The 24,212-nt window shown below is 42.8% G+C and overlaps 8 protein-coding genes across 8 annotated transcripts; 6 read left to right on the forward strand and 2 right to left on the reverse strand.

Annotated features, from left to right (window-relative positions):
* Positions 1 to 141: 141 nt before the first annotated feature.
* BYT42DRAFT_562044 (major facilitator superfamily domain-containing protein) lies at positions 142 to 2,889 on the forward strand. Its single transcript, XM_051567425.1, has 11 exons — positions 142 to 401; positions 472 to 537; positions 630 to 665; positions 754 to 773; positions 867 to 898; positions 975 to 1,125; positions 1,266 to 1,341; positions 1,420 to 1,971; positions 2,056 to 2,141; positions 2,279 to 2,444; positions 2,538 to 2,889. Exons 1-11 carry the CDS (start codon positions 221 to 223, stop codon positions 2,810 to 2,812), a joined length of 1,641 nt encoding a protein of 546 aa, XP_051424985.1. The 5' UTR covers positions 142 to 220; the 3' UTR covers positions 2,813 to 2,889.
* A 3,898-nt stretch (positions 2,890 to 6,787) lies between these two features.
* On the forward strand, positions 6,788 to 9,539 carry BYT42DRAFT_612012 (uncharacterized protein; the record flags this gene model as incomplete). Its single annotated transcript, XM_051571576.1, has 4 exons — positions 6,788 to 6,874; positions 6,945 to 7,070; positions 7,214 to 7,987; positions 8,079 to 9,539. 4 exons carry the CDS (start codon positions 6,788 to 6,790, stop codon positions 9,537 to 9,539), a joined length of 2,448 nt encoding a protein of 815 aa, XP_051424986.1.
* A 321-nt stretch (positions 9,540 to 9,860) lies between these two features.
* On the forward strand, positions 9,861 to 10,718 carry BYT42DRAFT_256178 (uncharacterized protein). The gene is made up of 3 exons (XM_051562728.1): positions 9,861 to 10,147; positions 10,219 to 10,521; positions 10,616 to 10,718. Exons 1-3 carry the CDS (start codon positions 10,045 to 10,047, stop codon positions 10,654 to 10,656), a joined length of 447 nt encoding a protein of 148 aa, XP_051424987.1. The 5' UTR covers positions 9,861 to 10,044; the 3' UTR covers positions 10,657 to 10,718.
* A 1,527-nt stretch (positions 10,719 to 12,245) lies between these two features.
* Positions 12,246 to 13,530, forward strand: BYT42DRAFT_493462 (peptidase M24, structural domain-containing protein; the record flags this gene model as incomplete). The annotated part of the gene is made up of 2 exons (XM_051564215.1): positions 12,246 to 13,026; positions 13,109 to 13,530. 2 exons carry the CDS (start codon positions 12,246 to 12,248, stop codon positions 13,528 to 13,530), a joined length of 1,203 nt encoding a protein of 400 aa, XP_051424988.1.
* Positions 13,531 to 14,037: 507 nt separating this feature from the next.
* On the reverse strand, positions 14,038 to 14,739 carry BYT42DRAFT_493350 (Rhodanese-like domain-containing protein; the record flags this gene model as incomplete). Its single annotated transcript, XM_051564206.1, has 4 exons — positions 14,038 to 14,220; positions 14,283 to 14,347; positions 14,421 to 14,547; positions 14,623 to 14,739. 4 exons carry the CDS (start codon positions 14,737 to 14,739, stop codon positions 14,038 to 14,040), a joined length of 492 nt encoding a protein of 163 aa, XP_051424989.1.
* Positions 14,740 to 16,971: 2,232 nt separating this feature from the next.
* Positions 16,972 to 19,090, forward strand: BYT42DRAFT_544222 (uncharacterized protein; the record flags this gene model as incomplete). The annotated part of the gene is made up of 3 exons (XM_051565747.1): positions 16,972 to 17,396; positions 17,638 to 17,926; positions 18,089 to 19,090. The coding sequence occupies 3 exons, from the start codon at positions 16,972 to 16,974 to the stop codon at positions 19,088 to 19,090; spliced, it is 1,716 nt and encodes a 571-aa protein (XP_051424990.1).
* A 1,703-nt stretch (positions 19,091 to 20,793) lies between these two features.
* On the forward strand, positions 20,794 to 21,533 carry BYT42DRAFT_592628 (uncharacterized protein; the record flags this gene model as incomplete). Its single annotated transcript, XM_051570633.1, has 3 exons — positions 20,794 to 21,087; positions 21,242 to 21,346; positions 21,414 to 21,533. 3 exons carry the CDS (start codon positions 20,794 to 20,796, stop codon positions 21,531 to 21,533), a joined length of 519 nt encoding a protein of 172 aa, XP_051424991.1.
* Positions 21,534 to 23,309: 1,776 nt separating this feature from the next.
* BYT42DRAFT_493953 (uncharacterized protein) lies at positions 23,310 to 23,918 on the reverse strand (the record flags this gene model as incomplete). The annotated part of the gene is made up of 3 exons (XM_051564263.1): positions 23,310 to 23,567; positions 23,634 to 23,761; positions 23,825 to 23,918. Coding segments are annotated over 3 exons (480 nt in total), but the record flags the coding sequence as incomplete, so codon positions are not given.
* Between the last annotated feature and the right edge of the window lie 294 nt (positions 23,919 to 24,212).

Consider the following 24,212-nt stretch of genomic DNA (forward strand, 5'->3'; position numbering starts at 1 on the left):
ACACAAAGGTCAATGTGTCAAGTGATTCAGAGAATCTCCCGCGCAACCTCGCGCAAGCCGCATCAAACTTTATCTTGAATAATTTTTTTATTTGGGCATTTAAAAAGGCCAAATCAACCACTTATAAAGAATGCAACCACTTTTTTTTTCTCCCCTTTATTTACCACTTCTTCCTTTTTGTTCCTTTGCCTTTCTTGTTATTTACTGTATCTGATCCATCATGGGAAAATCTTCAGCGGCTGATGTTGAAGTGGAACAGATTGAAAAGCGTCAAGATAGCGCCGTCAAACGGCATCTCAAAGCGTTCAGGGACTCCATCTATCATAAACCGGAAAAGCCTACCAATATGTGGCATCTACTTACAAACCTCACCAATACACAAAGAATCACGTTCGCAGCAGGTAAGCAAACCATGAATAGATTCAAGTACCCCATGGGCAATGCAGTGACATGTTTATCTTTGGAACCCAGCTTTCTTTGGTTGGACATTGGACGCCTTTGACTTTTTCTCAGTTTCACTGACCACAGCCCAAATCGGTAAGTGAGGCGAAGTGAAAGCATTCATTCCTGTTGCATCGGAAACCATGGTGAAAAATGAAATCTAATGGTCAGTTTGTGTGGGAATCCAGCCAAGGACTTTAATGTGGAACCTTCGGAAGTCACAAGTAAGTCCAATCAGAGAAGTTCTTTCTCACCTTCATCACCGAAAAACATGTATAACAAAAAGCAAGATATTGACGGATAAATTTTTAGGTGCGATCACCACCACTCTTGTAAGACGATATTTCACAGGCTAAAAAAGATTATACGCAAATACACCAATAAGAGTGTAGAAGCTGATCTGCGTCCTTTTTTTTGGTGGATAGATGCTTCGACCCATCGGTGCGCTTATATTTGGGTAACTATGATGAAACCAAATATGTGCATGTTTCAACAGACACTCATAATGAAATTGATTCTGTGATCTATCCTAGTGCTTTGGCAGACAAATATGGTCGACGCTGGCCGTTGATGGCGGATATTGTATTGTACTCTCTTATCAATATGGCAAGCGGATTCGCTCCTAATCTTCAAACTTTTATTGGCCTTCGAGCTGTCTTTGGCATTGCCATGGGCGGTGAATGGGTAAGTTGAAAAAGGAATTAAAAAAGTTGATCTTGTGTCACTTTTTAACCGCGAAATTGTTTTCCCTTGTGCAACTCGGTCGCTCTCACGGATGACTGTCCTGATCTCATATTCTGCTTTTTTTTGCTTTTTTTTCACAGGGTCTCGGTGCAAGTTTAGCACTGGAATCACTTCCAATTGAAGCACGTGGTTTGTTCTCTGGTATCTTTCAAGAAGGTAAGTAAACGGATCATGCACATTATTGAAAAAAGGGTCCTTGGTATGAACCTTTCCAACACACTATTCCTTTGTTAGGTTATGCATGCGGTTACCTACTAGCTACTCTGGTAAACTATGCAATCGAAGAAACTGGATCCAGTTGGCGAATTTTGTTCTGGGTTGGCGCCTCGTTTGCTCTGCTAGCCATCGTTATTCGATTTTGGGTGCCTGAAAGTGAAGCTTTTGAGAAACAGCAAGAAGCTCGCCGAGTGATCGGTCGGTCTTTACTTAAAGAGACATGGATCGTCCTGAAACATCATTGGCTGCGTCTTATCTACATGGTCATCCTAATGGCATTTATGAATTTCTTCTCCCACGGTTCGCAAGATCTGTATCCCACTTTCTTAACATCTCAACTTGGCTACACTCCTACGCAGAAGACGGTCACCAGTGTCATTTACAACATCGGTGCAATTTGTGGCGGTACAATCATTGGTTACTATTCTTCGTACTTTGGTCGCAAATTATGTGTCGCAGTCTGCGCCATCTTGGCCGGATGCTTTATTCCGCTGTGGATTTATGGTCCCAATATTCATGCATTGCAATTCGGCGCATTTACCATGCAATTCTTTGTTCAGGGCGCCTGGGGTAAGGAGAATCATTCCAAATATTTTTGATGATCTGACGAATTATCCTTGGTGCACATACTCAAAGAGGAAAAATCATGGATAGGTGTCATTCCTGCACACATCAATGAATTGTCGCCACCCGCTTTCCGAGGTCTTTTGCCCGGCTTGGCATATCAACTTGGTAACCTGGTACGCACCTTTTTACTGCTTGTTTCGTATTTTGGATATGGACTTTGGGAGCGGGAAAAATTCATTTTTGGGACTGTGGTGGAAGAAAAGCCAAATAGCAGGTGCTGGATATTTGTAGATCTGACGGTCATCTATAGATCAGCGCCGCCAGTAGCCAGATCGAAGCGACCATTGGTGAACGGTATCCCATCAGAAATGCCGATGGCAGCTACAAATTGAACGCCGAAGGCAAGCAAATTGCTGATTATGGATTGACACAAGCGATTTTTATGGGCTGTGTGTGTGGTGGTCTGCTGATTACAAGTAAGCTTGGCACTGGATGAGATTAACGCTTTGCCAGTTGCATACTGACCTTGTTTGTTTGTTTTTTATTTCCTTTACTTTTTTGTTTGGCAGTTCTTGTGGGCAAGGAAGAGCGTAACAAGGACTTTATGGAGCATTTGGTGGAAGACGCTCGTTCAGGTCAAGCGGTGACACCGGACGATGTAAATGCAAGCCGTATTGAACAAGGCATGTCCAGTGATGGAAACGGCAAGAGCGAGAGCGATGAAAAAATCCACCGCTTTGAAAGTATGCAGGAGAAAATGACCCTGGAACATGCTGAATCTGTCCAGCCCGCAGAGACAAAGCAGCACGAACAGCATGATTCAACAGGAAAAAATGCAGAGTAAGCGAACCGCTTATTACAAATGCATTCTATTTAAAGTTACTGTACAAAAAAACTCGATAATATCTCTATGTAATAAATGTATTATTTTTTTCTAATGATTTGTCAAGTTTTCAGCCTCTGTTTCTCTGTTTCGACAAATGGAATCAGTCACAAGTAATGGCTCAAGTGGGTGTGCCCAACTATTGGTGAACGAATGATGTTGTTTCATCTAAATGTTGGTCATTGAACGTTAAAGGAAACTGAACGCAATTAAGGATAGATATCATGATACATGTCAATGGCATGTGCAGGAGTAAGCATAAAAATTGGAAAAGTACGGCTGTGAATACACAGTAGCCCACAATCTAGAAAGAAAAAGTTGAAGGAAGCTGTTCTTACCGTGCCTCACAAAGTCACACAGCTTGCCAACAGTGTGAAGTTGAGCGCTTGATGTTCCTCCCTTGCCAGGCAGCGGAGGTACCAGGGGTCGTTCACTGGAAAATCTACGATGACGACCGTGGTGATGACTCCCATATCGGCAGGTGTTTCAAATTTCTGGAGCAATACGCTCGACTTTGGGCGCTGACTGAACCGGAGACCTTGCTGTACACAGCGAATCTGTTTGAAATTGCGCTGACATCTGATGGCGCCACCGATCTAAGCTTCTACGTACCCTCATCAACCCCAAAAATTCCAAAAAACAACTCATTCCAGAAAAAAAAAGTCAAGGAACCTGGCAAAGGCAGCGACTCAAAAGGATCATACTCCTTGAAAAGAACCCAAGAGCAGAGAAGGTTTCAAGAAAGCGCTCAATGCCTGCCAACAACTGAAACGTCTGAAACAGAGACGGTTTGTGGGAGACTACGTATAACGATTCGGTGATATCGCTGTGCGTTCCCGAATCTTGGTAACCAAGATGCCTTTCACAAATTCACGATCTGCCTGCCTGGTGAGGTTTATTTGTAGCTGTGCGACTTTGTTCTTCATTTGCATTGACAAGAAGCCTGGAATCAGGCGATGAAATTGTGCGAACGCAAGTTGATTGCTTATCTGTATTCTGGGACAATCTAATTTGATGCACGATTGAAAGTATAACCTGATGATTTAGTTGATTTTTAGGCCAAACCATGGACTTTTTGATCCAAATCTTCAGCGACCGTACATAAAACTTTTTGGAAGGAATTTTCTTTGAAGTGAATACGATGACTGTAAGACCGATTTCTTCAGCTAAAAAAAGTCGGAAAGACGTAACCACTATCAATTGAAAAACGTTTTGGAGGGTATGCCACGCAATACGGTATTTGTCAAAGTAAAATGCTAGTCGGGTTTTTATGATAATAAGGCTCTCAAAGATCTATTGCCGCACTATCTCGCGGATAATTGGAGCTATGACATACAACGGGTAATGCTTTATGATGAATATTATATGAGATCTAGATTGTCCAAAAAAAGTCGATAACTGTATTTCGCATTTATATCCCAATCTTACCAAGTCCCATTCTTTGCTGGGCTGCTTCAGAATAGGAACATATTTTTCTCAAACACAGTTGCATCTAGGCCCATGAAGGTTTAAACGGTGCTAGTGAAGATAAATAAGTGATGTGAAGAGGATGTAATTCGCCGTTCATGGCAGGGCAGTAAAGAAGAGACGTGACTGATCACAAGGTTTGTGTCATGATATTTGACAACAGCTTGCACAAGGGTAGCAAAAAGGCGATGAAGAAAGCCCTTCCTCTCTTTCTCCCCCCCAAAAAAAGGAAACCTTAAAAATAGAAGAGATAAAAATAAGAGTGAGTGAACGAGCGATGCTGTGTGTCCTTTGTGGCAGTGCTTCGCGGTCCCGTGCAGCCGGTCGAATATGTAAAATTGGTTTGGACTTGTTGAGAGCACATAAAAATAAGGCATCATGTGTACAAAGTAGTGTCACCTATGATTTCATATGAAGCTGTCAACTCTCACGCAGCGGAATCTGTACCGAAATCCACACCCTGAAAAAGACTTCGGATCGCTGATGCACAAAGATGCTGAGACATTTTTCGTTTAACTCTGTTGAGCTTACCTTGTTATATTTTCACGGTCCAAACAAAGCCAATGTCTGAAAGGGGATGAGACTATCTGTGAGATGATAAAGTTTAAAGGGCGCTTTTATCGAAATGGCGCGCACGGAGCAATATCAACAAAAGTTTCGCTGGGTCAGTGAGGAGCAACCAAAGTTGTATGTCGGAACTAGGATATGTGCTTTGGTGTTACAGATGAGAAAAAGGAAACGTCAATTGCTGGGTGTACATGGGCGAGACATAGCAAATAAAAAGCAGCAACATCTTCTTGGCCGTAACTTCCATTAACTTTAGGAAACATTGATGGGAAAAGCGATAAGAATTCCACAGCTGGGCAAATATAGCAATACTTTGCACCTCTTTTTTTTTTTTTTCGAAAAAATTTAAGCTATTCTTTGCAAAATAAAATCCGCTCGGATAGATGGATGACAATCATTAAGAAAGTCAGATAGCTTTTTTCATCACTTACAGCATCACTTTTAACTGGTGAGCGAAGCATCAGTACAAAAAAAGTAATCGATGTTTCCAAACTCATCCTCTGATTGCATCTTGGAAAGTATTGTTCTACTCTTTCTTTTTGCCATTCCATTTTCTGAACAAGCTGTCTGTTGATATCCTTTTAGCATCATTTTATACCTGTATCAAAGCACTTGTCCATTTTTCATAGACTCGATTACTCTTATTCTCAGCCGTCCATCGTGATAGTTCCATGGCAAATGATTTAAAGAAACTGTAAATTAGCAATATCATAATAGATTAAGAGCGGACAAAAAGGTTGATATTCGGAGAATAGACCAGATTTGTTCCTTTTACATCCAACCTCGTCAAAGTGATCTTTGAGATAAACTTGAATAGATACATAATTGCGTCATAATATACAGCTTTACTGCATTTTTTGCTAGAAAGCCTTCCTGCAGATATCGAACCAAACAAATAAGTCAAAAAGAGGCTATTGTCTACTGTCACGCTTAGCTTGCGTTAAAAGCGCCTTCAGGGGACAGGTTAGGTCTCCGGCGGTGACACCAAGTTGAGTCTCCCTCTGGGCGATCGCGATTGGAGATGTTTCAAACGGCAAGGTTCAACTGCGAAAACAAGGTGATGCGTTTCGCAACACATAGGCAACAGCAGCCACTGTCCCCGCGCGAAGTTCGTTGCCAAAACGACCAACTTTCTAATTCCAAAAAATCCGCCTTTTACTTTTTTTTTGCCTTCTTTTTCCTTTTGTTTTTCTCCTTGTATTTCTAATATAGACAAAAACAGAGGCAGTTCACCATTGTCTGCTATCATTACCCAGTAAATCACGGCCATTTTGTCTAGTGTTCCTGTACAATCATCACCATTCACAGCTGCGCCCGGTACGTATTCATGGCACGATAGATACAAGCTTTCAGTGGCATCATTTCCTATCATTTCGTTTCTTACGATTTGGCAATGAAATTTCTTGCTGAGTGCACTTTTTGATTTACGCATAAAATCATCAAGTCTCATTATTGTTAGCCGAGAGCCTCTCATTTTTACCCACAATATCATTATACCCGCTTGTCAGCTTACTCTTTTCTTCCTTCTTTAAACCCACAAGGGCTCTCCTTCTTATATGTCGATGCTTTTCGCTTTGTAGGATGGAATACACTGACTCATTTATGAGCGTTGATATTCTGTCTGTTTTCTTTTGTTTTCTGCTGCTTTTTTTCTCTTCTTTCTTTTTTTCGCCACCAGCTCATTTACACTTGTGGACATGTATTAACGATGCTAGTAGATCTTCATTGCCATCATTTGCGCATTAGTAAGCAGTGTAATAGGGTGTTCGTTTATTTTGATATGTGCAGTTTGAATAAGCCATCAACCCAAATTTGACAGTAATTTTTTATTCCCATAGTAAGCCTGTCAAGCCATCACAGGAGCAACCCCAAATCAGGTGGATTTTACAAAGTCACGAGATCATGTCGAGACTCTCGGGACCTCAATCGACTGTCAAACAGGAACATGTCAATCCCAATCAGGTACAAGAAACAGGCCAGCAACCATCGGTGAGTGGTTCCATGATTATGGTTTCTTCTGCTGTATTTCTGACCATGTTCTTTCTCTTCTCTCTCACAGTTGGATCCTTTTTATACTGATTTATTGAACCAATCATTTGAATCCAATACCTCTGCCATAGAATATTGCCGGGCGCTTTGTGCTCAATATGGTTTTACTGTCAAACAAGAGCAGAGTACACAACGGGTATGTAAACATTCACTGCTTATTTTTTTCCTTTATCTTCTGCTATCCTGCCATTTTCTTCTGTTTCCTCGTTTTCGACTGTTTTGATGAAACTTGTACTCACCCTATTGGTCCCTCCTTCACTTCTTGATTTTCTTATATAGAATATCTATGTATACTGTTCAAGAGAAGGTTTACCCGACTCTCTTCGTTTCCCAAAATCCAATCCCAAACGCAAACGTCCTTCAAAACGCTGCGACTGCCGCTGGCGTGTGGTCCTCTACGAAAATGACGGACGTTGGGAATTCCGCAAATCTCAGAATCCAGATGCATGCAAACACAACCATGAACTGATGCGACCAGAGGAAATTGAGACGCCTTGGCCAAAGGATGTCAATAACCTTATATACGAACTGGCAAGGCAACGTTTACCGACGCAAGAAATACGATCGCGTGTTCAAGCCACTTATTCCACCCTTCAGTGGAACGAACGTCGTTTTTATAATCGTTTATCCGAAGAACGTCAAAAAATTCGATACCGCGAAACGGCTCAACGCGCGAAAACCTTTACGGCGTTGTGGACAAAGATATGCATGGTGACAGCAGGAAGTGAGGAATTGACGAGTTATGCCGAAACGGAAGCCATGCAGCTATTACACACGGTGTGCGAAATGGCGCAAGTCGACCCGCAGACCTTAGATACACCTGCATGCTTTATCACGGACGATGCTGGAACCGGTCAGTCACCTTCATCGGATGATACTTCCATGCGCTCTCAGCCGCATCAACACCCAATCTCCACTTCAGTAGCCGATATCGGTCGATCGTCCAATACTATGGATGAATTTTCGGAAACTCAAAGCATACAACGGCAGCAACGACGCATGAGTCAGACCGCAACCAATGATGAGAGTTACTCTACCGCTTTTTTCTCCCAGGTAAAAAAAAACCCCCCAAAACATGGAATTTAAAAATAATCGGTTAAAAGCAGTAATACTGATGTTGTTTGTGGTAATTGGTTTTGTACAGAATGCCGAGGAAGGACCATCCACGAGTCAGCCATCCATCAAAGGAGGAAAACAATCCGAGGCACCCAAGGGATATATGACCATTGTCATTCCGCAGCATGCATATTTTGTCAAAGTTCATAATCAGCGGACACTGAGCGAAATGCAACATTTAAAGAATCGCCGGCGATCGAGATCGCTGCAGGTCGCGGATGACGGTAACACCATCATGACAGAAGCAGTTGCTTCAACCGGTCAACAACTGAAGAAGAGGAAATCATCCAGTCTTTTGTCCATGGAAGCGCACGTTGGTCCTTCATCATCCTCCATGATTCAGTCGCCTATGCCATCACGACCTTTGTCAACACCTATACTGAGCAAACCTTCCATGGGACCTGCCATGAATGTCATGTCATCCGTCCCTCCCCATTTAAGACCCGTTTCTCTCCCGAATGCACCGCATCATGACCAATCCAATTTCATGTGTTATAATACCGACAGTATGAACCTAGACAGTTCATTATCGCATTATGTACAACACCAACCCCAACATTATCATGCCTACCGAATGGTAGCCCAGCAACACACGGATCTGAGTAGAGGAGACAGAGGATTTGCGGGTCAAGGCATGTCTCTTCGTATGGATACAGCAGTTACATCGAATATGATGATGCGTCATACCACTATGGATGATATGCATTGTCCTCCTTCCATGCAGCCGTCAGCTGTTATGAGTATGCAATCATCTCCCTCTATCGCCCACCACCGGCGAGCTTCATCGGCTGTCATCAGACAACCTTCCATTACGTCTCAAATGGCTGCAACGACGCTTCACTCGGCTGGAACGGACCATTTCCAGTCCTCCTTTCAGCAACAATCACCCACACGACCGTCGGGTCATGCTCCACCGCCTTCAGGATCTTCATCAGCGCATTCAGCCGATGCCTCGTTATCAATATCCACGGGGACCCCGATTCCCAATTCGGGACCATCCCAACCGTCTCCAAGTCAACGTCACTCTTCACAGCACGGATTCTACGCAAATACCCTGTTTGGGACCGATCCAGAACAACAAAACACCGGGGATAAAATGATGGTGGTTTCTTCTCCGAGTATGTATCAACAAAAGTTTGCAATGGCCGACGCCAACGCCAATATTCCACCTCCTCATATGACCTCCACAGCGCACCATCCCACTGCGCCTTCATTTTCTACGAATCCGGCCATGGTGCGGCAGCAGCAATACATGATGGAATCGCAACAGCAAGCGCCACCAGCCGATCCTTTCCCAGCTTTCCCATCCAATGCGAATCCACTTGCTTACTCGCCCTCACCGTCTGCACAGTTGCCTACAGGACAATCATCAAGTAATGTTACCATGTCAAGCGACATGCTACAGTATGGCATGCCTACAGCCGAGGCAGTAAGACAGCAACGACAACAGTTGTATCGGCGAGCGAGCGAAGGGCATCATCGGTGGTAAATTTGCCGTATGTTTACAGCAGCTTTTTTTTCATTACCAAATGAGTCAAAATTTATTTAATGTCGTCTAGTTTTGTCAGTACAATCGCCCCATCCTTCCTATCGTAATAAAAAGTGTCCTTGATTAATGCGCCAATGCTATCGCGGGTAAATGCAAAGAACGGTGTCAATTGGGCATGAAGGATAGTAGAACAATAATGTCTTCAATCCATCATCAACAGACAGAAAAAAAGTCTATCAAGAAAGAGGAGGCTTTCGGACATTGAATTCATGAAAGAGTACAAGAAAAAGGGGTCAAGCGTCCTTTTTTTTTCTTCCTTTTCCCCAGCAGAAGGGAAAAGAGAAAAAAATAAATAACCACAGATCTTATTTGTGCATAAACGTTATAAACAAAAAAGTCACATTTTTGTATTCCTTTTTTCCTTCTTTTCTTTCTTTTGATTGCCGTTCATTATTTGTTCATTTTCTTTCTTTATTCTACGTATTTCATAAGAGGCATATCATCGATGACATTTGACTTTGAAGAACGGCGAGGTAACTTGCTTACTTGTGTATCTCCGTCGGAGAGTCTTGTGCTCTGCGTGAGTGAGGATTTGCGTATGAGTAAAGGTAGGTTCATGGAGTTTGGCAACATAGAAAAAGGATCCATTGGTAACGTTTGCACGGTAACGGTGGCCCAGGAATTGCCGTTGCGTTTCGTCAGCAATTCGGTGGATTACAGCAACTTCAGGCACAGAAAAAATCGGTCGGTCAAGTAGCCCACCTGGCCATTAGTCCAAAGCGGCACGTATTCTATCTAATAACGCGACATAAAGCTTACAACAAAGCCAGTTACGGCGACTTGGAACGCTGTTTGATGGAGTTGCGTAAAATGTGCGAAACTCTGGGCGTGTTACATTTAGCTTTGCCACACGAGCTCGGCGTTGGTTTGGATGGATTTCAGGAAAAGTATGTAAAAGAAGTAATTTTCAAAGTCTTTCACGGTAAGTTATTCAAGCAGTGAGTCACGTCGATACGACACAGTTGACTAAGCAAGACAAACCCGTTTGGCATACCATTGTATCGTATGCTGTATAGGCTGGCAAGGAAAGATGATTATGTATCAAAGCGACGAGTAACGTGTTTCGAGGGTTTAATAAATGTTGTACCATGTCATTTTGCATTCATCTCTTTCCATCGAACTTTAGCTGATATGTTTGTGGTTAACCAAGACCTTTCTTCTCTTTCACACTACGGATGGAATATTATCTGTTACGGCTGAAGAAAAAAGCACCGTTATGCAGCGAAGCGAACAGCTACCGTGTACGTTGCCTTGTGCTTAAAGGCGATACTTTGTTGGAAGATGAGCAGTGGTTGGGCATGGAAACGTGATGAACGCTTAGACTGAGACCACTGTTTTGACGCGTGTGCGTAATTGAATGGGAAAAAGGAGGTACGGAGTGTCAACCGCCTGTCACACGGGCCGCCTTCATCGGCCGCCCCCTCGTTAAAATAAAGACCATCTATTCCATCTGTATGAAGCAACTGTCTTTTTAAGTACACCATCATGTCAAGAAAAAATATCCTAAAATATCAGAACACTTTCGCAGACCGATCTGTGAGAGCTTAACCTTAAGTTGAGTGTTTCCAAGGAAGCCTTTGCAGTGATCTTCACCAACACGTGGTTAAAGCTTATCATGCTGAAGAGCGAATAAAAATGGCATGGCGTCAGACGCACAAAATATCCTGATCGTAACAACCATTGGGAGAAAGCTGTCGCTCACGACAGCCGCGATAAAAATGTATTCAACTAGAACAGAGAAAGTGGTCTACTGCATGAGGATGTCATGGCTTCTTGGTCCCTTCTAAAAAATGTCGCGTCTCTCAGCAATACATTATCAAAACACGAAAATGGTGTGATGACATATTGGCTGATGACGTTCTATGTGATACACTATGAATCGAATGACGCTGGGAAGGGACAAGCTTTCCAATTTATACATATGTGTATTTCTGCAGCCATGTGACTCAGAATTGGTACGCTTTCTCAGATTAGGGAAATAGTGTCGGCTTTCGATCTCGTAACCAACGTCATATAAATCATGCATTTTCAAAACAGATCAGAAGCAAATTCGATGACGATATTTGTAACACATCTGATTACTGCGATAGCCGATCGATCCTCTTTTTCAAGTAAAAAAGGTGCTCCCATGAACTTCCAATGAAGAAACCAAATTATGATATGAGAGCATTGAAGAAGTTGAATGAAACACATGTTTTTTATTTTTGCATGTTGTTTCATCATGGTCGTTTGTACGTCACGTGGCAACTTTTGGGTTACCGGTCTTAATTCCTCAATTTACACGGGGTCAGCTCTCTTTCGGTTATATCCATAGTTGCAGTATGGCTTCCACGGAAGAAGCAACGCCATTCCTTCACCGGCACAGCGGCAATAATCATTGGAATCGCATGAAGAAGAGGACAATGGTAAGGCGAATGTTCGAAATGTCCATAAAGAACCCAGCACCTGCCAGGCGCCCCATATTACTCCGAGACAGTTACAGGGGGTCTCTTCAAGTCGTTCGGTTTTTTCGTTACTAACCATTTTTTCTTGGTGCTTCTATTTCCTTTGGAGTAGTGTCTTCGAGCAACCTGTGTTTTATCGATCTTGGCATTATTAGCCACCGGGGTTTGCGCCCTACAATACGTTTGGCATCCAAAAAGAGACATGCAAAAAGACTTTGCGTCGCTGAAAGATTACTGTAACCATGTTCAACCTATTCAACCTTTGGAGTATGTCTCCCGTCAGAAAAAACTGGCCGAGACTCTGAAGCGGGAAGGCGCCAGAGCATTCATCATGGAACCTGGAGCCACGATGTCCTACTATACAAACATCGATTGGTCGCTGAGTGAGCGCCCTTTCCTGGTGATTTTGCGCATAGACGATGATTTACCGACAGGGCTCAATATGACCATCGTCACCCCGGCATTTGAAGCCACCCGAGCGCGTGAGAATCTGGATCAAGCAAAACTTCCTCCACAAATTGAGCCTAGCATCGTAGAGTGGCGAGAGGAAGACTCTCCGTATGACGCCGTGGGAACCGTACTAAACGAGACTATCCACAAAGTGTTTATGGAAACGGATGTCCGGCTATTTATTTTCGATGGGGTCAGCAAGGTGCTCGGCAATGACGCGGTAGAGGTGTCATCCAAGGCTATCCGAACATTACGCATGGTAAAATCGAAGGCCGAACTGGATATTTTACGCTGCGTGAATCATGCTACGGAATTGGCGATTCGCAAAGTGAGGCATCACGTGAGAGTGGGCATGACGGAGAATGATATAGCCGATTTGATGGAGAGCGCACTACACACAGCAGGATTGACAAATACTTGGGTGCTTGCGTTAATTGATGAGAATGCGGCCTTTCCTCACGGAGAACCGGGCAAAACAAAGCGAGTCACAAAAGACAGCACCGTCTTGATAGATACAGGAGGAGAACTATTAGGTAGGAAGGGGGATGAAAGAAGCAGTAACGATGAAACATCATGGCAAAACGAGGCATCGGCTGACATAGGGACGTTCAACAGGCTACCAATCAGATACAACACGTACATTTTTCTTGGGACCGGAGGGATTCAACAAGACGATAGAAGATGCGTGGTATACAGTGAGACGAGCCCAAGAGAAAGTCCTAAATCAAGCTGCGGCGGGAATGCCATGTGCGGAAGTGGATTTAACCGCACGCCATGTTATTGACGAGGCCGGTTATGGACAATATTTTACTCACCGATTAGGCCATGGCATCGGCATGGAAATGCATGAAGAACCTTATATGAATCAAGGCAATACAGATCAAATTCTGGAACCTGGATTCACCTTTAGTGTCGAACCTGGTATTTACGTCGCACGGGAATTCGGAATTCGACTCGAAGACATTGTAGTCGTCAATCAAGAAGGAAAACTGGAACTTTTGACTTCAGGTTTAGCACAGAATCCATGGTCCCTGTAATCACAATTTATCGAAGCAATATATAATCTACTGATTCGAATCTTGCCCTGCAACAGACATAAAGTGACTTGAGGATCATCGAGGAATTGGTGGATGCTTTCTACTCTGATGTTCCCTTTTCTACTTGAAGCATAAATAGAAGGGTAGGAATGGATGATTGATTTGTCAGAAAAATCTTTGTGGATCGAGTGGAAAGATCGTAAGATTTCTTCGGAATGAATGATTCTTCTTCCTGGGTCGGGGATGACAAAAATTCAGCCAAGGAAGACCAAGGTTGCACAGCTATCAGATCTGGGTTTGCTCCAATAAAAAGATGCTTCAATATCATGTGGGGATCGGTAGGGACCGATCCGGGAAGACGCTAATGCGATGCCATGACAATATTATTCAGTGAGTGATTGGATAAAAAAGACATACAATGACTGAAAATGCGATGAGAGTATTTCAAGGAATCCATGAAACGAAAGCACAGAATGGCTCATGATGTAAAGTGTGGGGAGGACGACATTATTGAGATGGAGGAGGAATACCAGCAAGATAAGGATTGTCTTCCAAAGCGCTCTGTTCATTCTCTGGATCCGAATCCTCAATTGCCCACTGCCATATGGAAGGATCGTAGTTCTCAAGTAACTGTTTCTCTTTACGATATTTTGCGTGCCATCCTTCAAATCCTCCTCTCAACACTTTGACCTAATACAACATTGTCAGCAACAACATCACGTTGCCATGGCAAACCCAGTGCGGTCTCTTACTTGTTGGTTTGTTTGGATGCCCTGAAGGTGCAAGGATTCTTTGTAGATACGAGCTGCCTTGGGACCTTGTTTTAATTTATTACAGTGTCAATCGGCGTGTTTCTGAGTTTAGGTGTACACGAGTGTGAAGGGTCTTACCTCTCACTTGAGATAAAGCGCAGTGAAAGTACACACAAGGCACTTGTCCATACTCGTCAATGATCTCGTGAACACGATCGAGCAATTGTCCCGCAGGCACATTGACAGCGTGAGGGATATTTCCGCCCTGGTGATAAAAAAGTCGGGTGAGATGTCAGATACTGGGTAAAGAGTGAAATGAAGAAGAAGAAAAAATAGGTACCTCGAAATCAGTATCGCGTACGTCGATTACCAGATAGTCTTTGCGCGGTACTTTGGTGGGATCAAGTATGAGGGCTTTGAGCTCTTCGCTCTCAGCATAAGGAGCCAGGTGGGACATGGAATAACTTTCGCAGGCAGAGATTGATGATGATGGCAGTGTCAGCCGAAGACTTGGAAAAATTGCTTTTTTGTTATTGGTTGTACCAGGCGAGCCAATAGAAAGAGACGGACCGTGGAAAAAAGCTGCACAATTCACATGAAAATTTCCATGTTGCAAGCACGGGTCAGTTAAAATTAAGGAACACGTTACTGGCGGTGAACGATTTTGTTCAGCTGGTTGGAAGGATAGATAAGCTTTTTTCTTGCTCTGCACATGCACCCGTCTATTTTTTCGCAGATTCCGCCGTGATGTTCTGTTTTTACAGCCATTAGATTTCCAGCAAATAACACCGTTTCGCGCTGTCGAGGTTCTTTCCCAGTTTCTATTTTAAAACGCCGCCAACGGACACTATGACGTATGCTCTTTTTTTGGCGAAATTCCCTTTTTCAAAGGGAAGCCCTTGAAATATCACTTTTACTGCAGTTCCGATTTCAACTGATGCATGTATTAAATTGAATAAAGTGGGGATTGCGGTGAAAAAGATGAACGAAACTGTGCAAAAGAATCCAACCATGGGTTGCTGTTGAACGTTGAAAGGTACGACAAAACCAGCAATGTCCGTTCATAAATAAAAATGTACGACATGGACTATACGAAACGAACACGGATGAATTCCAATTACTTACTAAAGTTTAGCACCAAACGATAGAATGATAGGGCATTATAGACTCATCTTACGTACGAACCATTTTGGGGTTATGCCTTTTTTTATTGCCTTTGTAACTAATATGGTGACGCTTATTTTCCCTTTGAAACATGTCTTTTTTGTCCTGAATCAATGTTAGTGCCAATAGCCATTGAGGGCTGGCTTGATGTTAATTATGTCATCTTACTGGAAAGACTTGGCTATTGTCTATCCCCTCGCTCATTCTAATATTTCAATCCGTTCCCACCTCGTAGTCACTGGATATCATGGGCTACGTAACCATGGAACGGGTCCATATCCTTCATCTTCAAATGCTGTTCCTTGAAAGAAACAGATGGTTGTGTTGAAACAGAATGCTACGCCCACGTTGTTGGCATCGAGGATCAACTATTTCATACATCTGCAATTTACGTCTCCGCCAGCGCCAAGCCTTGGTACGTCCACTTTGATCCTCCTTTTGTATCGCTCTCACGGCTGGCTCTTGGTTAAAAAAAGACCGCCGTCTGGATAGAACGATAGAGAATGGGTATATTAGTGCTTCACAAAGACTCGCAGCATTGATTTGTGACCGGAAACTGCTCAGCATTAGAATGCCAAGGGATTATGTAATTTACAGGAGGGGGACAAAAAAAAAAAAAAAGAAGGCAAAGAAATGGCTTGGCTTTTGGGCGAACATCATGATCACCCGGTTTTAGTACACCACGAACGTCATTGAACAAAGGCAAAAACAAGCATACCGGATGATGACAAAGAATTCGAAGAAGAACTTACTTTTTAACTTTTGACGACCACTGGGGTAGGGGCGGGAAGGGAAAAGCACGAGAAAGCGGGCTTTCTGTATCAGTGAGCGTTCATGGTCCCTCTAATCTGAGATGAAAAAGAAGAGCTCATTTGAGAGGCAAAGCGTACTATGATTGTCATTCCGATCACCGTACAAAGTCCAAAAAAAAAAAAGAAACAAAGAAATCTCGCCCAGTCAGGTCGCACCAAAATGATTCAGACAATCATTATGTGCGACCTCGCTAAAACATGATCGTCCTCAGTACGTAATAAGAATCAAAACAAACCATTTTCTCTTGTCACTCTTATTAATTTTCTAACGTATAAACCACATTCTCACCTGCTATAAAAGAAAATAAAACGACTTTCTATAACTGGAGATGAATAGATAGCAATGGATTCATGAAAATCTGTTTAAAGCAATCCTCTCTCAGTGATCGGATGGGTTCTTCTGGGTTCGGATGAATCAAGGCATTTCATTGGTCAATGGATGCAAGGTGACACAGGAACAGAAACCTTTTTTTTTTTTTTTCGCGTCCTCCGTTATAAAAAGAAAAGATCGGTTTCTGATACGCAATCTTTTTTTTTTCTTTTCCTCCTTTTGGTTGTTTTTTGATTTCTCTTCTACTTTATTCTTATTCGTTTCTTGTTCCTTTTCTTTTATATTACCTATTTTACGCTTGTGTAGTTGTTTGTTTCTTTCCAAGAAAAATCGTTGGGTGGGAATGAATCTACTTAATTACCCCTTTGAGCTTGTTGCTCCAATGACCGCCATTGGGTCCGTGTTGCTCCTACCATTAGGACCGTTACTCATACCCCATTTCTACCTCATCTTCCTGCTGGTCTACTTTACATGCTTTTTATACACTCAAATCAACCACCTGTTCAAATTCTGGATTACCGTCTCAAAGATCAAGAAAACGATACGCAACTGGAACATGTCAGAACGAGCTCATCTGGCTAATGACAAGTCATCTGCTTCTGCTGCCTCCTCCGGTCCAGCTTCGCCTTCTCCCACTCCCACTCGTGAACGCTATCCCAATATCGTCGATGATGAACGTTTCAGCGAAATGGAAGCCACCCTCAAACTGTATGAAGACTCTCATTTTGTTCATGCCTTCATTGTACCAAATTATGCGGAGCCTGAAGCGTTACTCAGAGACACCATCAAACGATTGGCAAATCACAGGTAATTGAAAAAAGAACCTTCCTTTATCCTTCCCCATTTTGGTCCCACATCAACCTTTTTGCATTCACCTTTCCCACAATACAGTGCTGAAATAACGCGCTGCTGATGCTTTGTCTCTTTTTCTTTCCTGGGGTTTTTCCTCCTCTCTCCCCTCTCTCCTCCCCCCCTTTTATCCATATAATTTTTTTCCACCAAATTACTCACCGCAATTTCCCTTGAACCTTCTTTTTTCATGATACAGAAATGCACAAACCAACTATGTCGTCATTCTTGCCATGGAAGCCTCTGAATTCGGTCACGCCCAAAAAGCCGAAAATCTTGCTAATTACTTCAAGGACAGTTTCCTTCACTTTATTGTCACCGTGCACCCATCGGATATCCCCGGAGAAGCTCGTGGCAAAGGGTCCAATGTCGCTTACGCCGCTCGAACAGGTTGTGCTGAACTCATTCAGAATGGTGTTGACAGACGTAGAGTGATCTTAACTGTATCGGATTCCGACTCTTCCATTCCCGAACTTTATGTCAAAGAGGTTAGTAGTGCTATCTTTTTTTTTTTTTTTTTTTTTTTTTTTTTTTTTTTTTTTTGCTGTTTGTGTGTCATCACAACAGCATTATCATGCTTAAAATCTGGTTCAATGTTATTCACACGTGATTCTTGTTTTTTTTTTCTTTGCTTCTGTTTTCTGCTCTAGGTCGAGAAGTCTTTTACGCAGGCTGAAGACCCCTACTTTTTATTATTTGCTCCGCCGATTTTCTTCTCCCGTAATTGTTTCGAAGTACCTGCCGCTGTACGAATGACCGATATTACCTGGTCGGCCATGGTCATGTCCAATCTGAGTAACAGCAGAGGCATCGCTTTCCCTTGCTCCACTTACAGTCTCAGTATGGTGCTTGCCGAACGTGTGGGATTCTGGGATACCGATTCGGATGCTGTTGGTGAAGATATGCATATGATGCTAAAATGTTTTTTCAAAACGGATGGTTTGGCGCGCTGTGCCCCTATTTTCGTCCCTATCAACCTTACCAACGTTCAAACCAATGGTTATCTGTCCAACATCAACGCTCGATTTGTTCAGGCGAAACGACATTACAACGGTGTGGCTGATGTGGCATATACCCTGCGTAACGCATTCGGCTTGCGGAGCTTGGCGGTCGATGCAAACGGCGTGGTCTTGCATACTCCCATTCTAAACAAAAAATCATCCATGTATGCTTCGCCTACTTTTTGGATCGACAAACTCATTGTCTGTGTGAAAGTGTTGGAAGCCCATATGATTCCTGCCACTTCTGGATGGTTGATGTTTGCCGCCGTCCCGCTCATGCAGTTTATTCTTTTCCCTCCTCACCCCATGGTGGCCATCGTCAATCCCGCCGATAACCCTATCCTCACCTCGGATTTCTACGCTACTTTGTGGAACATTGTCAAAATCATCACCGTGTTTTTGCCTTTGCCTCTCTTTGGTACTTTGGCCATCTATGAACATCTTCATCGTGTCGTCGATCGTGAACTCTACCGCAAATCCAAATCCGAAACCCGTACTTGGCGCAACGTTTTCGACTATATTTCCCTTCCTATCGCAGCCTGGGCTTTTTTGACCATTCCATCTACTATTGCCTGCATCAAGCGTCTTTACAAAACCAACGATCAGTACATTGTGGCCGAGAAGTTCTTTGACGAGGATGAACGCCACTAGGTCCATGTCTGTCTGTACTCTCTGAGATCCCTTTTCTTTCTATCTGATACGGTCAAATACCCTCTCCACCTTTTTCACACGGAAAACGAACGAACGTGAACAGAAACTACGTGCCTTGTTGCTGATTTCTTTTCCCAACCGAAAATAACAAAAAGGAGAAAACTTTTATCGATTATTAGTATCATCTTGTTTTTTCTACTTGCCATTTCATTTTGTATAATGCCTTTACTCTTATTTCTTTATTTTAGTCCTCCTTGTCGTATTTATCATAGTAATGTATACGCAGTCTACTTAGTCATTTTTACTCTTACCTAGTGAGACTTGTTATTTTTTCTTGTGATTCTGATATCGTTTTTTCTTTTTTTGATTTTCGCTTAATAGTTTATACTCTCAATACAGTTTTTCTTTAAACCTACATCCCTCTTTGTTTGGTGGTTCGGACCTAATGTAAACAATACAAAAAGCGTTCGTTTTCTTATCAACCTTGCATTCACTATTTTGGATGCATCGCATCTACAGCAACGAGAAAAAATAATAAACGAATCATGCATCAATGTTCCTTTTTTCATCTGCTTTTACTGCTCACCACACCATCGAAAAATGGGATACGTTCGTCCCTTTTTTTTATAAAAAAACAAGCAAATTTTTTAAAAAGGAAAGCAGTCGTTTGGTTTACTAATCCATATTTGTGCATCAAAAGCATCCCGATTGTGTCCAGACAGCGATCGGTAACAGGTGAAACGTAACACAATCACTGCATTCCACACTATAAAACATAGTTCGAACGGCGACTACAGGAAGTAATGACACCCAATTTGACCCAACGATGTCGCCAATAAAGAGCAACTGATGTCGTTAACCACTGGGAACTGATGCTCCATGGAATACAAGGCCACCAAATTTGGTTTCGCATCCACTCTTTTTTGAACCCAAAATTAAGCAAAATGACACGTGCGTCAATTTAGCGAAAGTAGTAGGTACAAGTACTGCTGATGGTGTAAAAAAGACGACTGATAACCGAGGCGGGCATGTGGCGGAGGACTGTATATTCTTCGAGTGGCCGAGGTAGTATTGCGCTCGACCAACAATTTAGCGTCGAGACGACAATGCAGGTTCGTATCGGTTCCCCAAGGTAGGCAAAGGAAGCCGGCCAGTGAAAGCATTTTCTGTATTATGGGGTTTCTCCTATAATTTGCGTTGAATCCGCGGCTCTTTTTGGTTCATCTGTTGCAAGACCCAAAAGAATGAGCGACCGCTGTACATAGAAAGCAAAACAAAGAGATGCCAACTGCTCGGTTCGTGTTGTTGAGGTCAAACCTGGCAACAGTGGAGCGTTGGAACTTTGGAGACGATTATTTTTTACTTTGATTGCCTTCTGCACGAACAAGTAAAGGTTATTAATGACAAGTCCAGTGCCATCGTATGAATTAATGTAATTCAAATTTCTGCAAGGTAACTAATGAGCATATCTTTCTTTTATTACATACCCATTCTTATTCACCAAGACCTATTTGGATGAGGGTTTTCGCGCTCGATTTTGAAATTCCGAAATGACAGTGATGTCACCGTAACCGAAAAACCCGTCACGAATCGGGTTGTGCGGCCAGCGGGCCTCCCCTCGCAGAGACGGGCAAAGAAAAAAAAACAAAACATAATTTCTGGGCCCCGGACGTTCTCTTACTCTTCAACGCTTAATAGAAACCATGTCCGCCGTTCGCGCTGCCGCCAAGCAAATCGACTGGTCCAAGTTGACCGTGAGCCTTCCCAAGGAAACCGCCGCTTCCTTGTTGGCTTTCCGTAAACGCAACGACGAAGTCAAGCGTCTCCTCCACGAATTGAAGGAACAGCCCACCACTGTCGACTTTAGCCACTACCGCAAGGTCTTGAAGAACCAGGACATCGTCGACCAAGCCGAAAAGTCGGTCAAGGGTTTCAAGCCTGTCGCATACAACCTCGATGCTCAGCTCAAGGCTATCGACCAATTCGAAGCCAAGGCCGTACGTGTTTTCTTGAATTTCGTTATTTTTTTTTATTGTTCTCTGTTTCTGGTCCATGCGAACCACAAGACTTTTTTCAATCCTGACATTGCGGAAAACCAAGCGAGATGAATTATCGATGTTCTAATATACGACTGTTCTTTCGAAATTATAGGTCGAGAAGGCAAAGAACACTGTGCAGCAGATTGATGCCGAATTGAAGGATCTTCAGGCCACTCTCAGCAACATTGAAGGTTCCAGACCCATTGAACAGCTCACTGTAAGAATCCGGCAAGTCATTACCTGTCACCATTGCATTAGACTAAATATGTGTTTTTTCTATTTAGGTTGATGATATCCTCGTTGCCAAGCCCGAGATCACTAAGAACATCGAAGACATGCTCCAAAAGGGCAAGTTCACCATCCCTGGTTACAAGGAGAAATTCGGCGACATCTCGTACTTCTAAATTGTATAATCGCGAAAAGAAAATATATACAACACGCCGTGTATGCGTTCCCGTTTATTTTGACCATGCATGAGAATTTTTGTTGATGTTTATTGTTTTTCGGATTGCCGTTTCTGTATTTCCATGACATCCTTGTTTTGAACAATAGCAAACACCATGTTACGTTTTTACCAGACTACGCGACCGCATTGTTGAGGACCGGTTGCCCAGATTTCGGAATTGTCATCGATGAGTTTAACAAACACGTTGATCCACGCTTCTTGTTTCGTTAGTTCAGTTGGACCGACCGTGCATTTCGGGAGCGTGAGTAAACCAGTATAAGTGAAATAGGAGTTGTTCACCTTGGCGATAAATGTGACAGGCGGTTGCATCAACGTGGTCTATGTGCACAAAAACAAACCAAAACAAATAAGCCATACATCGATCTCAAACTGGTTCTCTCTTCGTCTTACCTGTTGATTCAGGATGGCAAGTGGATCGGCAAATATCATGCTGACGCCCAAACGATCGTCAAAGTGAACGAGCTTTTCTTTTGTTAGAAAGCAGATAATGGCTGCTTTACGAATGCGACCACGCACATCTTTTTTTTTTTTTGGAATTTTTCAACCAGTTAAGTAAATACAGCAATAATATGATCATTGCCCGTTCGACAACGTACCTGTTTTCTTCGCATTCTGAATCAAGCCTTCAAATCGGATAATAAGATCTTCATGTGGCTTCAGTTGAATGGGCTGCTGTTCATTGAGCATAGGATCAATTGTAAGTTGGACAGTAATATTTTTTTGATGTTCAAAGAAACATCGAGGCAAAATCAGCGAACACTTGAGTACATCTCTTGCAAACTGATCCATGTCATCAACACATCGCTTCAAAAAATAAAGGAAAATCGAGAATTTAGCAAGAAACATCATTATCATCCATCGTCGTCCTGTGTCCCCGTTTACCATCAATCGAGCATCACCCATGGGTTCATCCAACTCTTCCCATTCAATAACGGTTCGAAGAAATTCAGTGCACGCATCAGAAAATCGCTGATTTGAATCGTGAAAATTCGTCAATGGACGGTTATTGTCCAAGATGGGTATCAGAGATGGATCGATACAAAAGAAAGTATCCCTAGTAAACAGGCATCACATTTCAGTTGGTGGATTCCGTCCATTGATCGCGTATCTCTTTTATTTACCTGTCACTGAAAAGAGTCCGTGCAGCATGCTCAAATGTCAGAGCACAGATTTTGTACGACTCGAGAATCGCCAGGGCTTCTCGATCCATGCCAAAGAAGGATTGAGCGATAAAATCGTAACGAAACGCCAGCCGCCGAAATTGAGCTGCATAGTGAAACATCTACCAGGTCCCAGCTATTCTTAATACACTTCACAGTAACTATGCATATCTTCAGTTGCAAATACCAGATCCTTTGGTTTGTCCGACATGGTTTCTCCATTTCTCACTTGTTGAAGAACCCCACGAACACCTTGTAGAATATTAACCATCTCCATTCGCAACTGAACAAACCATACTTGAAATACTCGAGGTTCAGTCAGCGTTTCAAATGCCTATCCGACTGCTGAGAACGATGAAATGCAAAAACATGATATTTGTTACATGGTATACCTTGAATTGAGTGATGGCTTTTAAATACGAATCAGTGACTCCTATAGCATAGCATTTTTGGTCTACTGCGTCATGTTGGGGTAAAAGTCCTTCGGCTGCCGCCACCAGCGATAAGGCACGGAGCCAATACCGGCACGCTTCGGTCTCTACCTATATTACACATCAGAAATTTTTATCTTGTTTTTTTTTCACTTCTTGTCCTCTTACCGATTTACTCAAATCACGCAATATACTATGCATGACTTGATACCATCCACAGATACCGGCTTCAATACTGATCAGATAGAGTTGCCAACAGTTGGTTTGGAAGACTTTTGTAGAGGCGTTCCATTCGCCAAAGTCATGTAATAAGGGTATAATAAGAGACCGCAGTGATGTTGAAAAATCCGTTGTTCGCAGTAATAGTCGCAGCATATTGACCTAGCAAACAAATTACCCGGATTAGGAAAAATGCGCCAAATCCAGAAAGAGGAACCACGAACTTACAAATTTTACGGGTGTTCGTGTTTGCGTTTTGAGCACTTCGATCGTACGATTGGGGAGCCAAGTCGACAGCTGAGAACATCGTGTGGCGATATTTGACAGATAGGGTAAGAATAAGTATGCAAGTTGATCTATGGAAAAATGTGAGCAATCTATAGAAGCATGTAAAACTAGACAGATTTTTTTCTCCTTACAATCATGATCAGCCATAGTTTGATATGTGTTTTGGAAGTCCTTGTCACAATCCCAGTCGCTTAGTCGTCGACACAGAGAAGCTTTCAATTTCAGCCATACTCGCAACTAATTGTCCGTTGATAACCATTAAACCATAAGTTCCAATCCAGCAAAATCCAGAATTTGGGTACCTACCCGAGTTATCGAGGATTCATCTTCGATTTTGCAACAACTGATTTGCTCATCCAATATCTTGACAAGCCGCATACCAAGTTTCTCCATTTGAGATGCAAGTTCCCGATCATTGTCCACTTGCATGTCATTTTTCGACGTTGGCAGTTGTTGTGTTAATGGTAATGCAATCTTTACACTTGCTGCTAAAATCCGTGCGCAAGCAACGGTGAGCCC

The sequence above is a fragment of the Radiomyces spectabilis genome, assembly GCF_025331425.1.
Source record: "Radiomyces spectabilis strain NRRL 2753 chromosome Unknown BYT42scaffold_4, whole genome shotgun sequence".
Taxonomy (NCBI): Eukaryota; Fungi; Mucoromycota; class Mucoromycetes; order Mucorales; family Radiomycetaceae; genus Radiomyces; species Radiomyces spectabilis.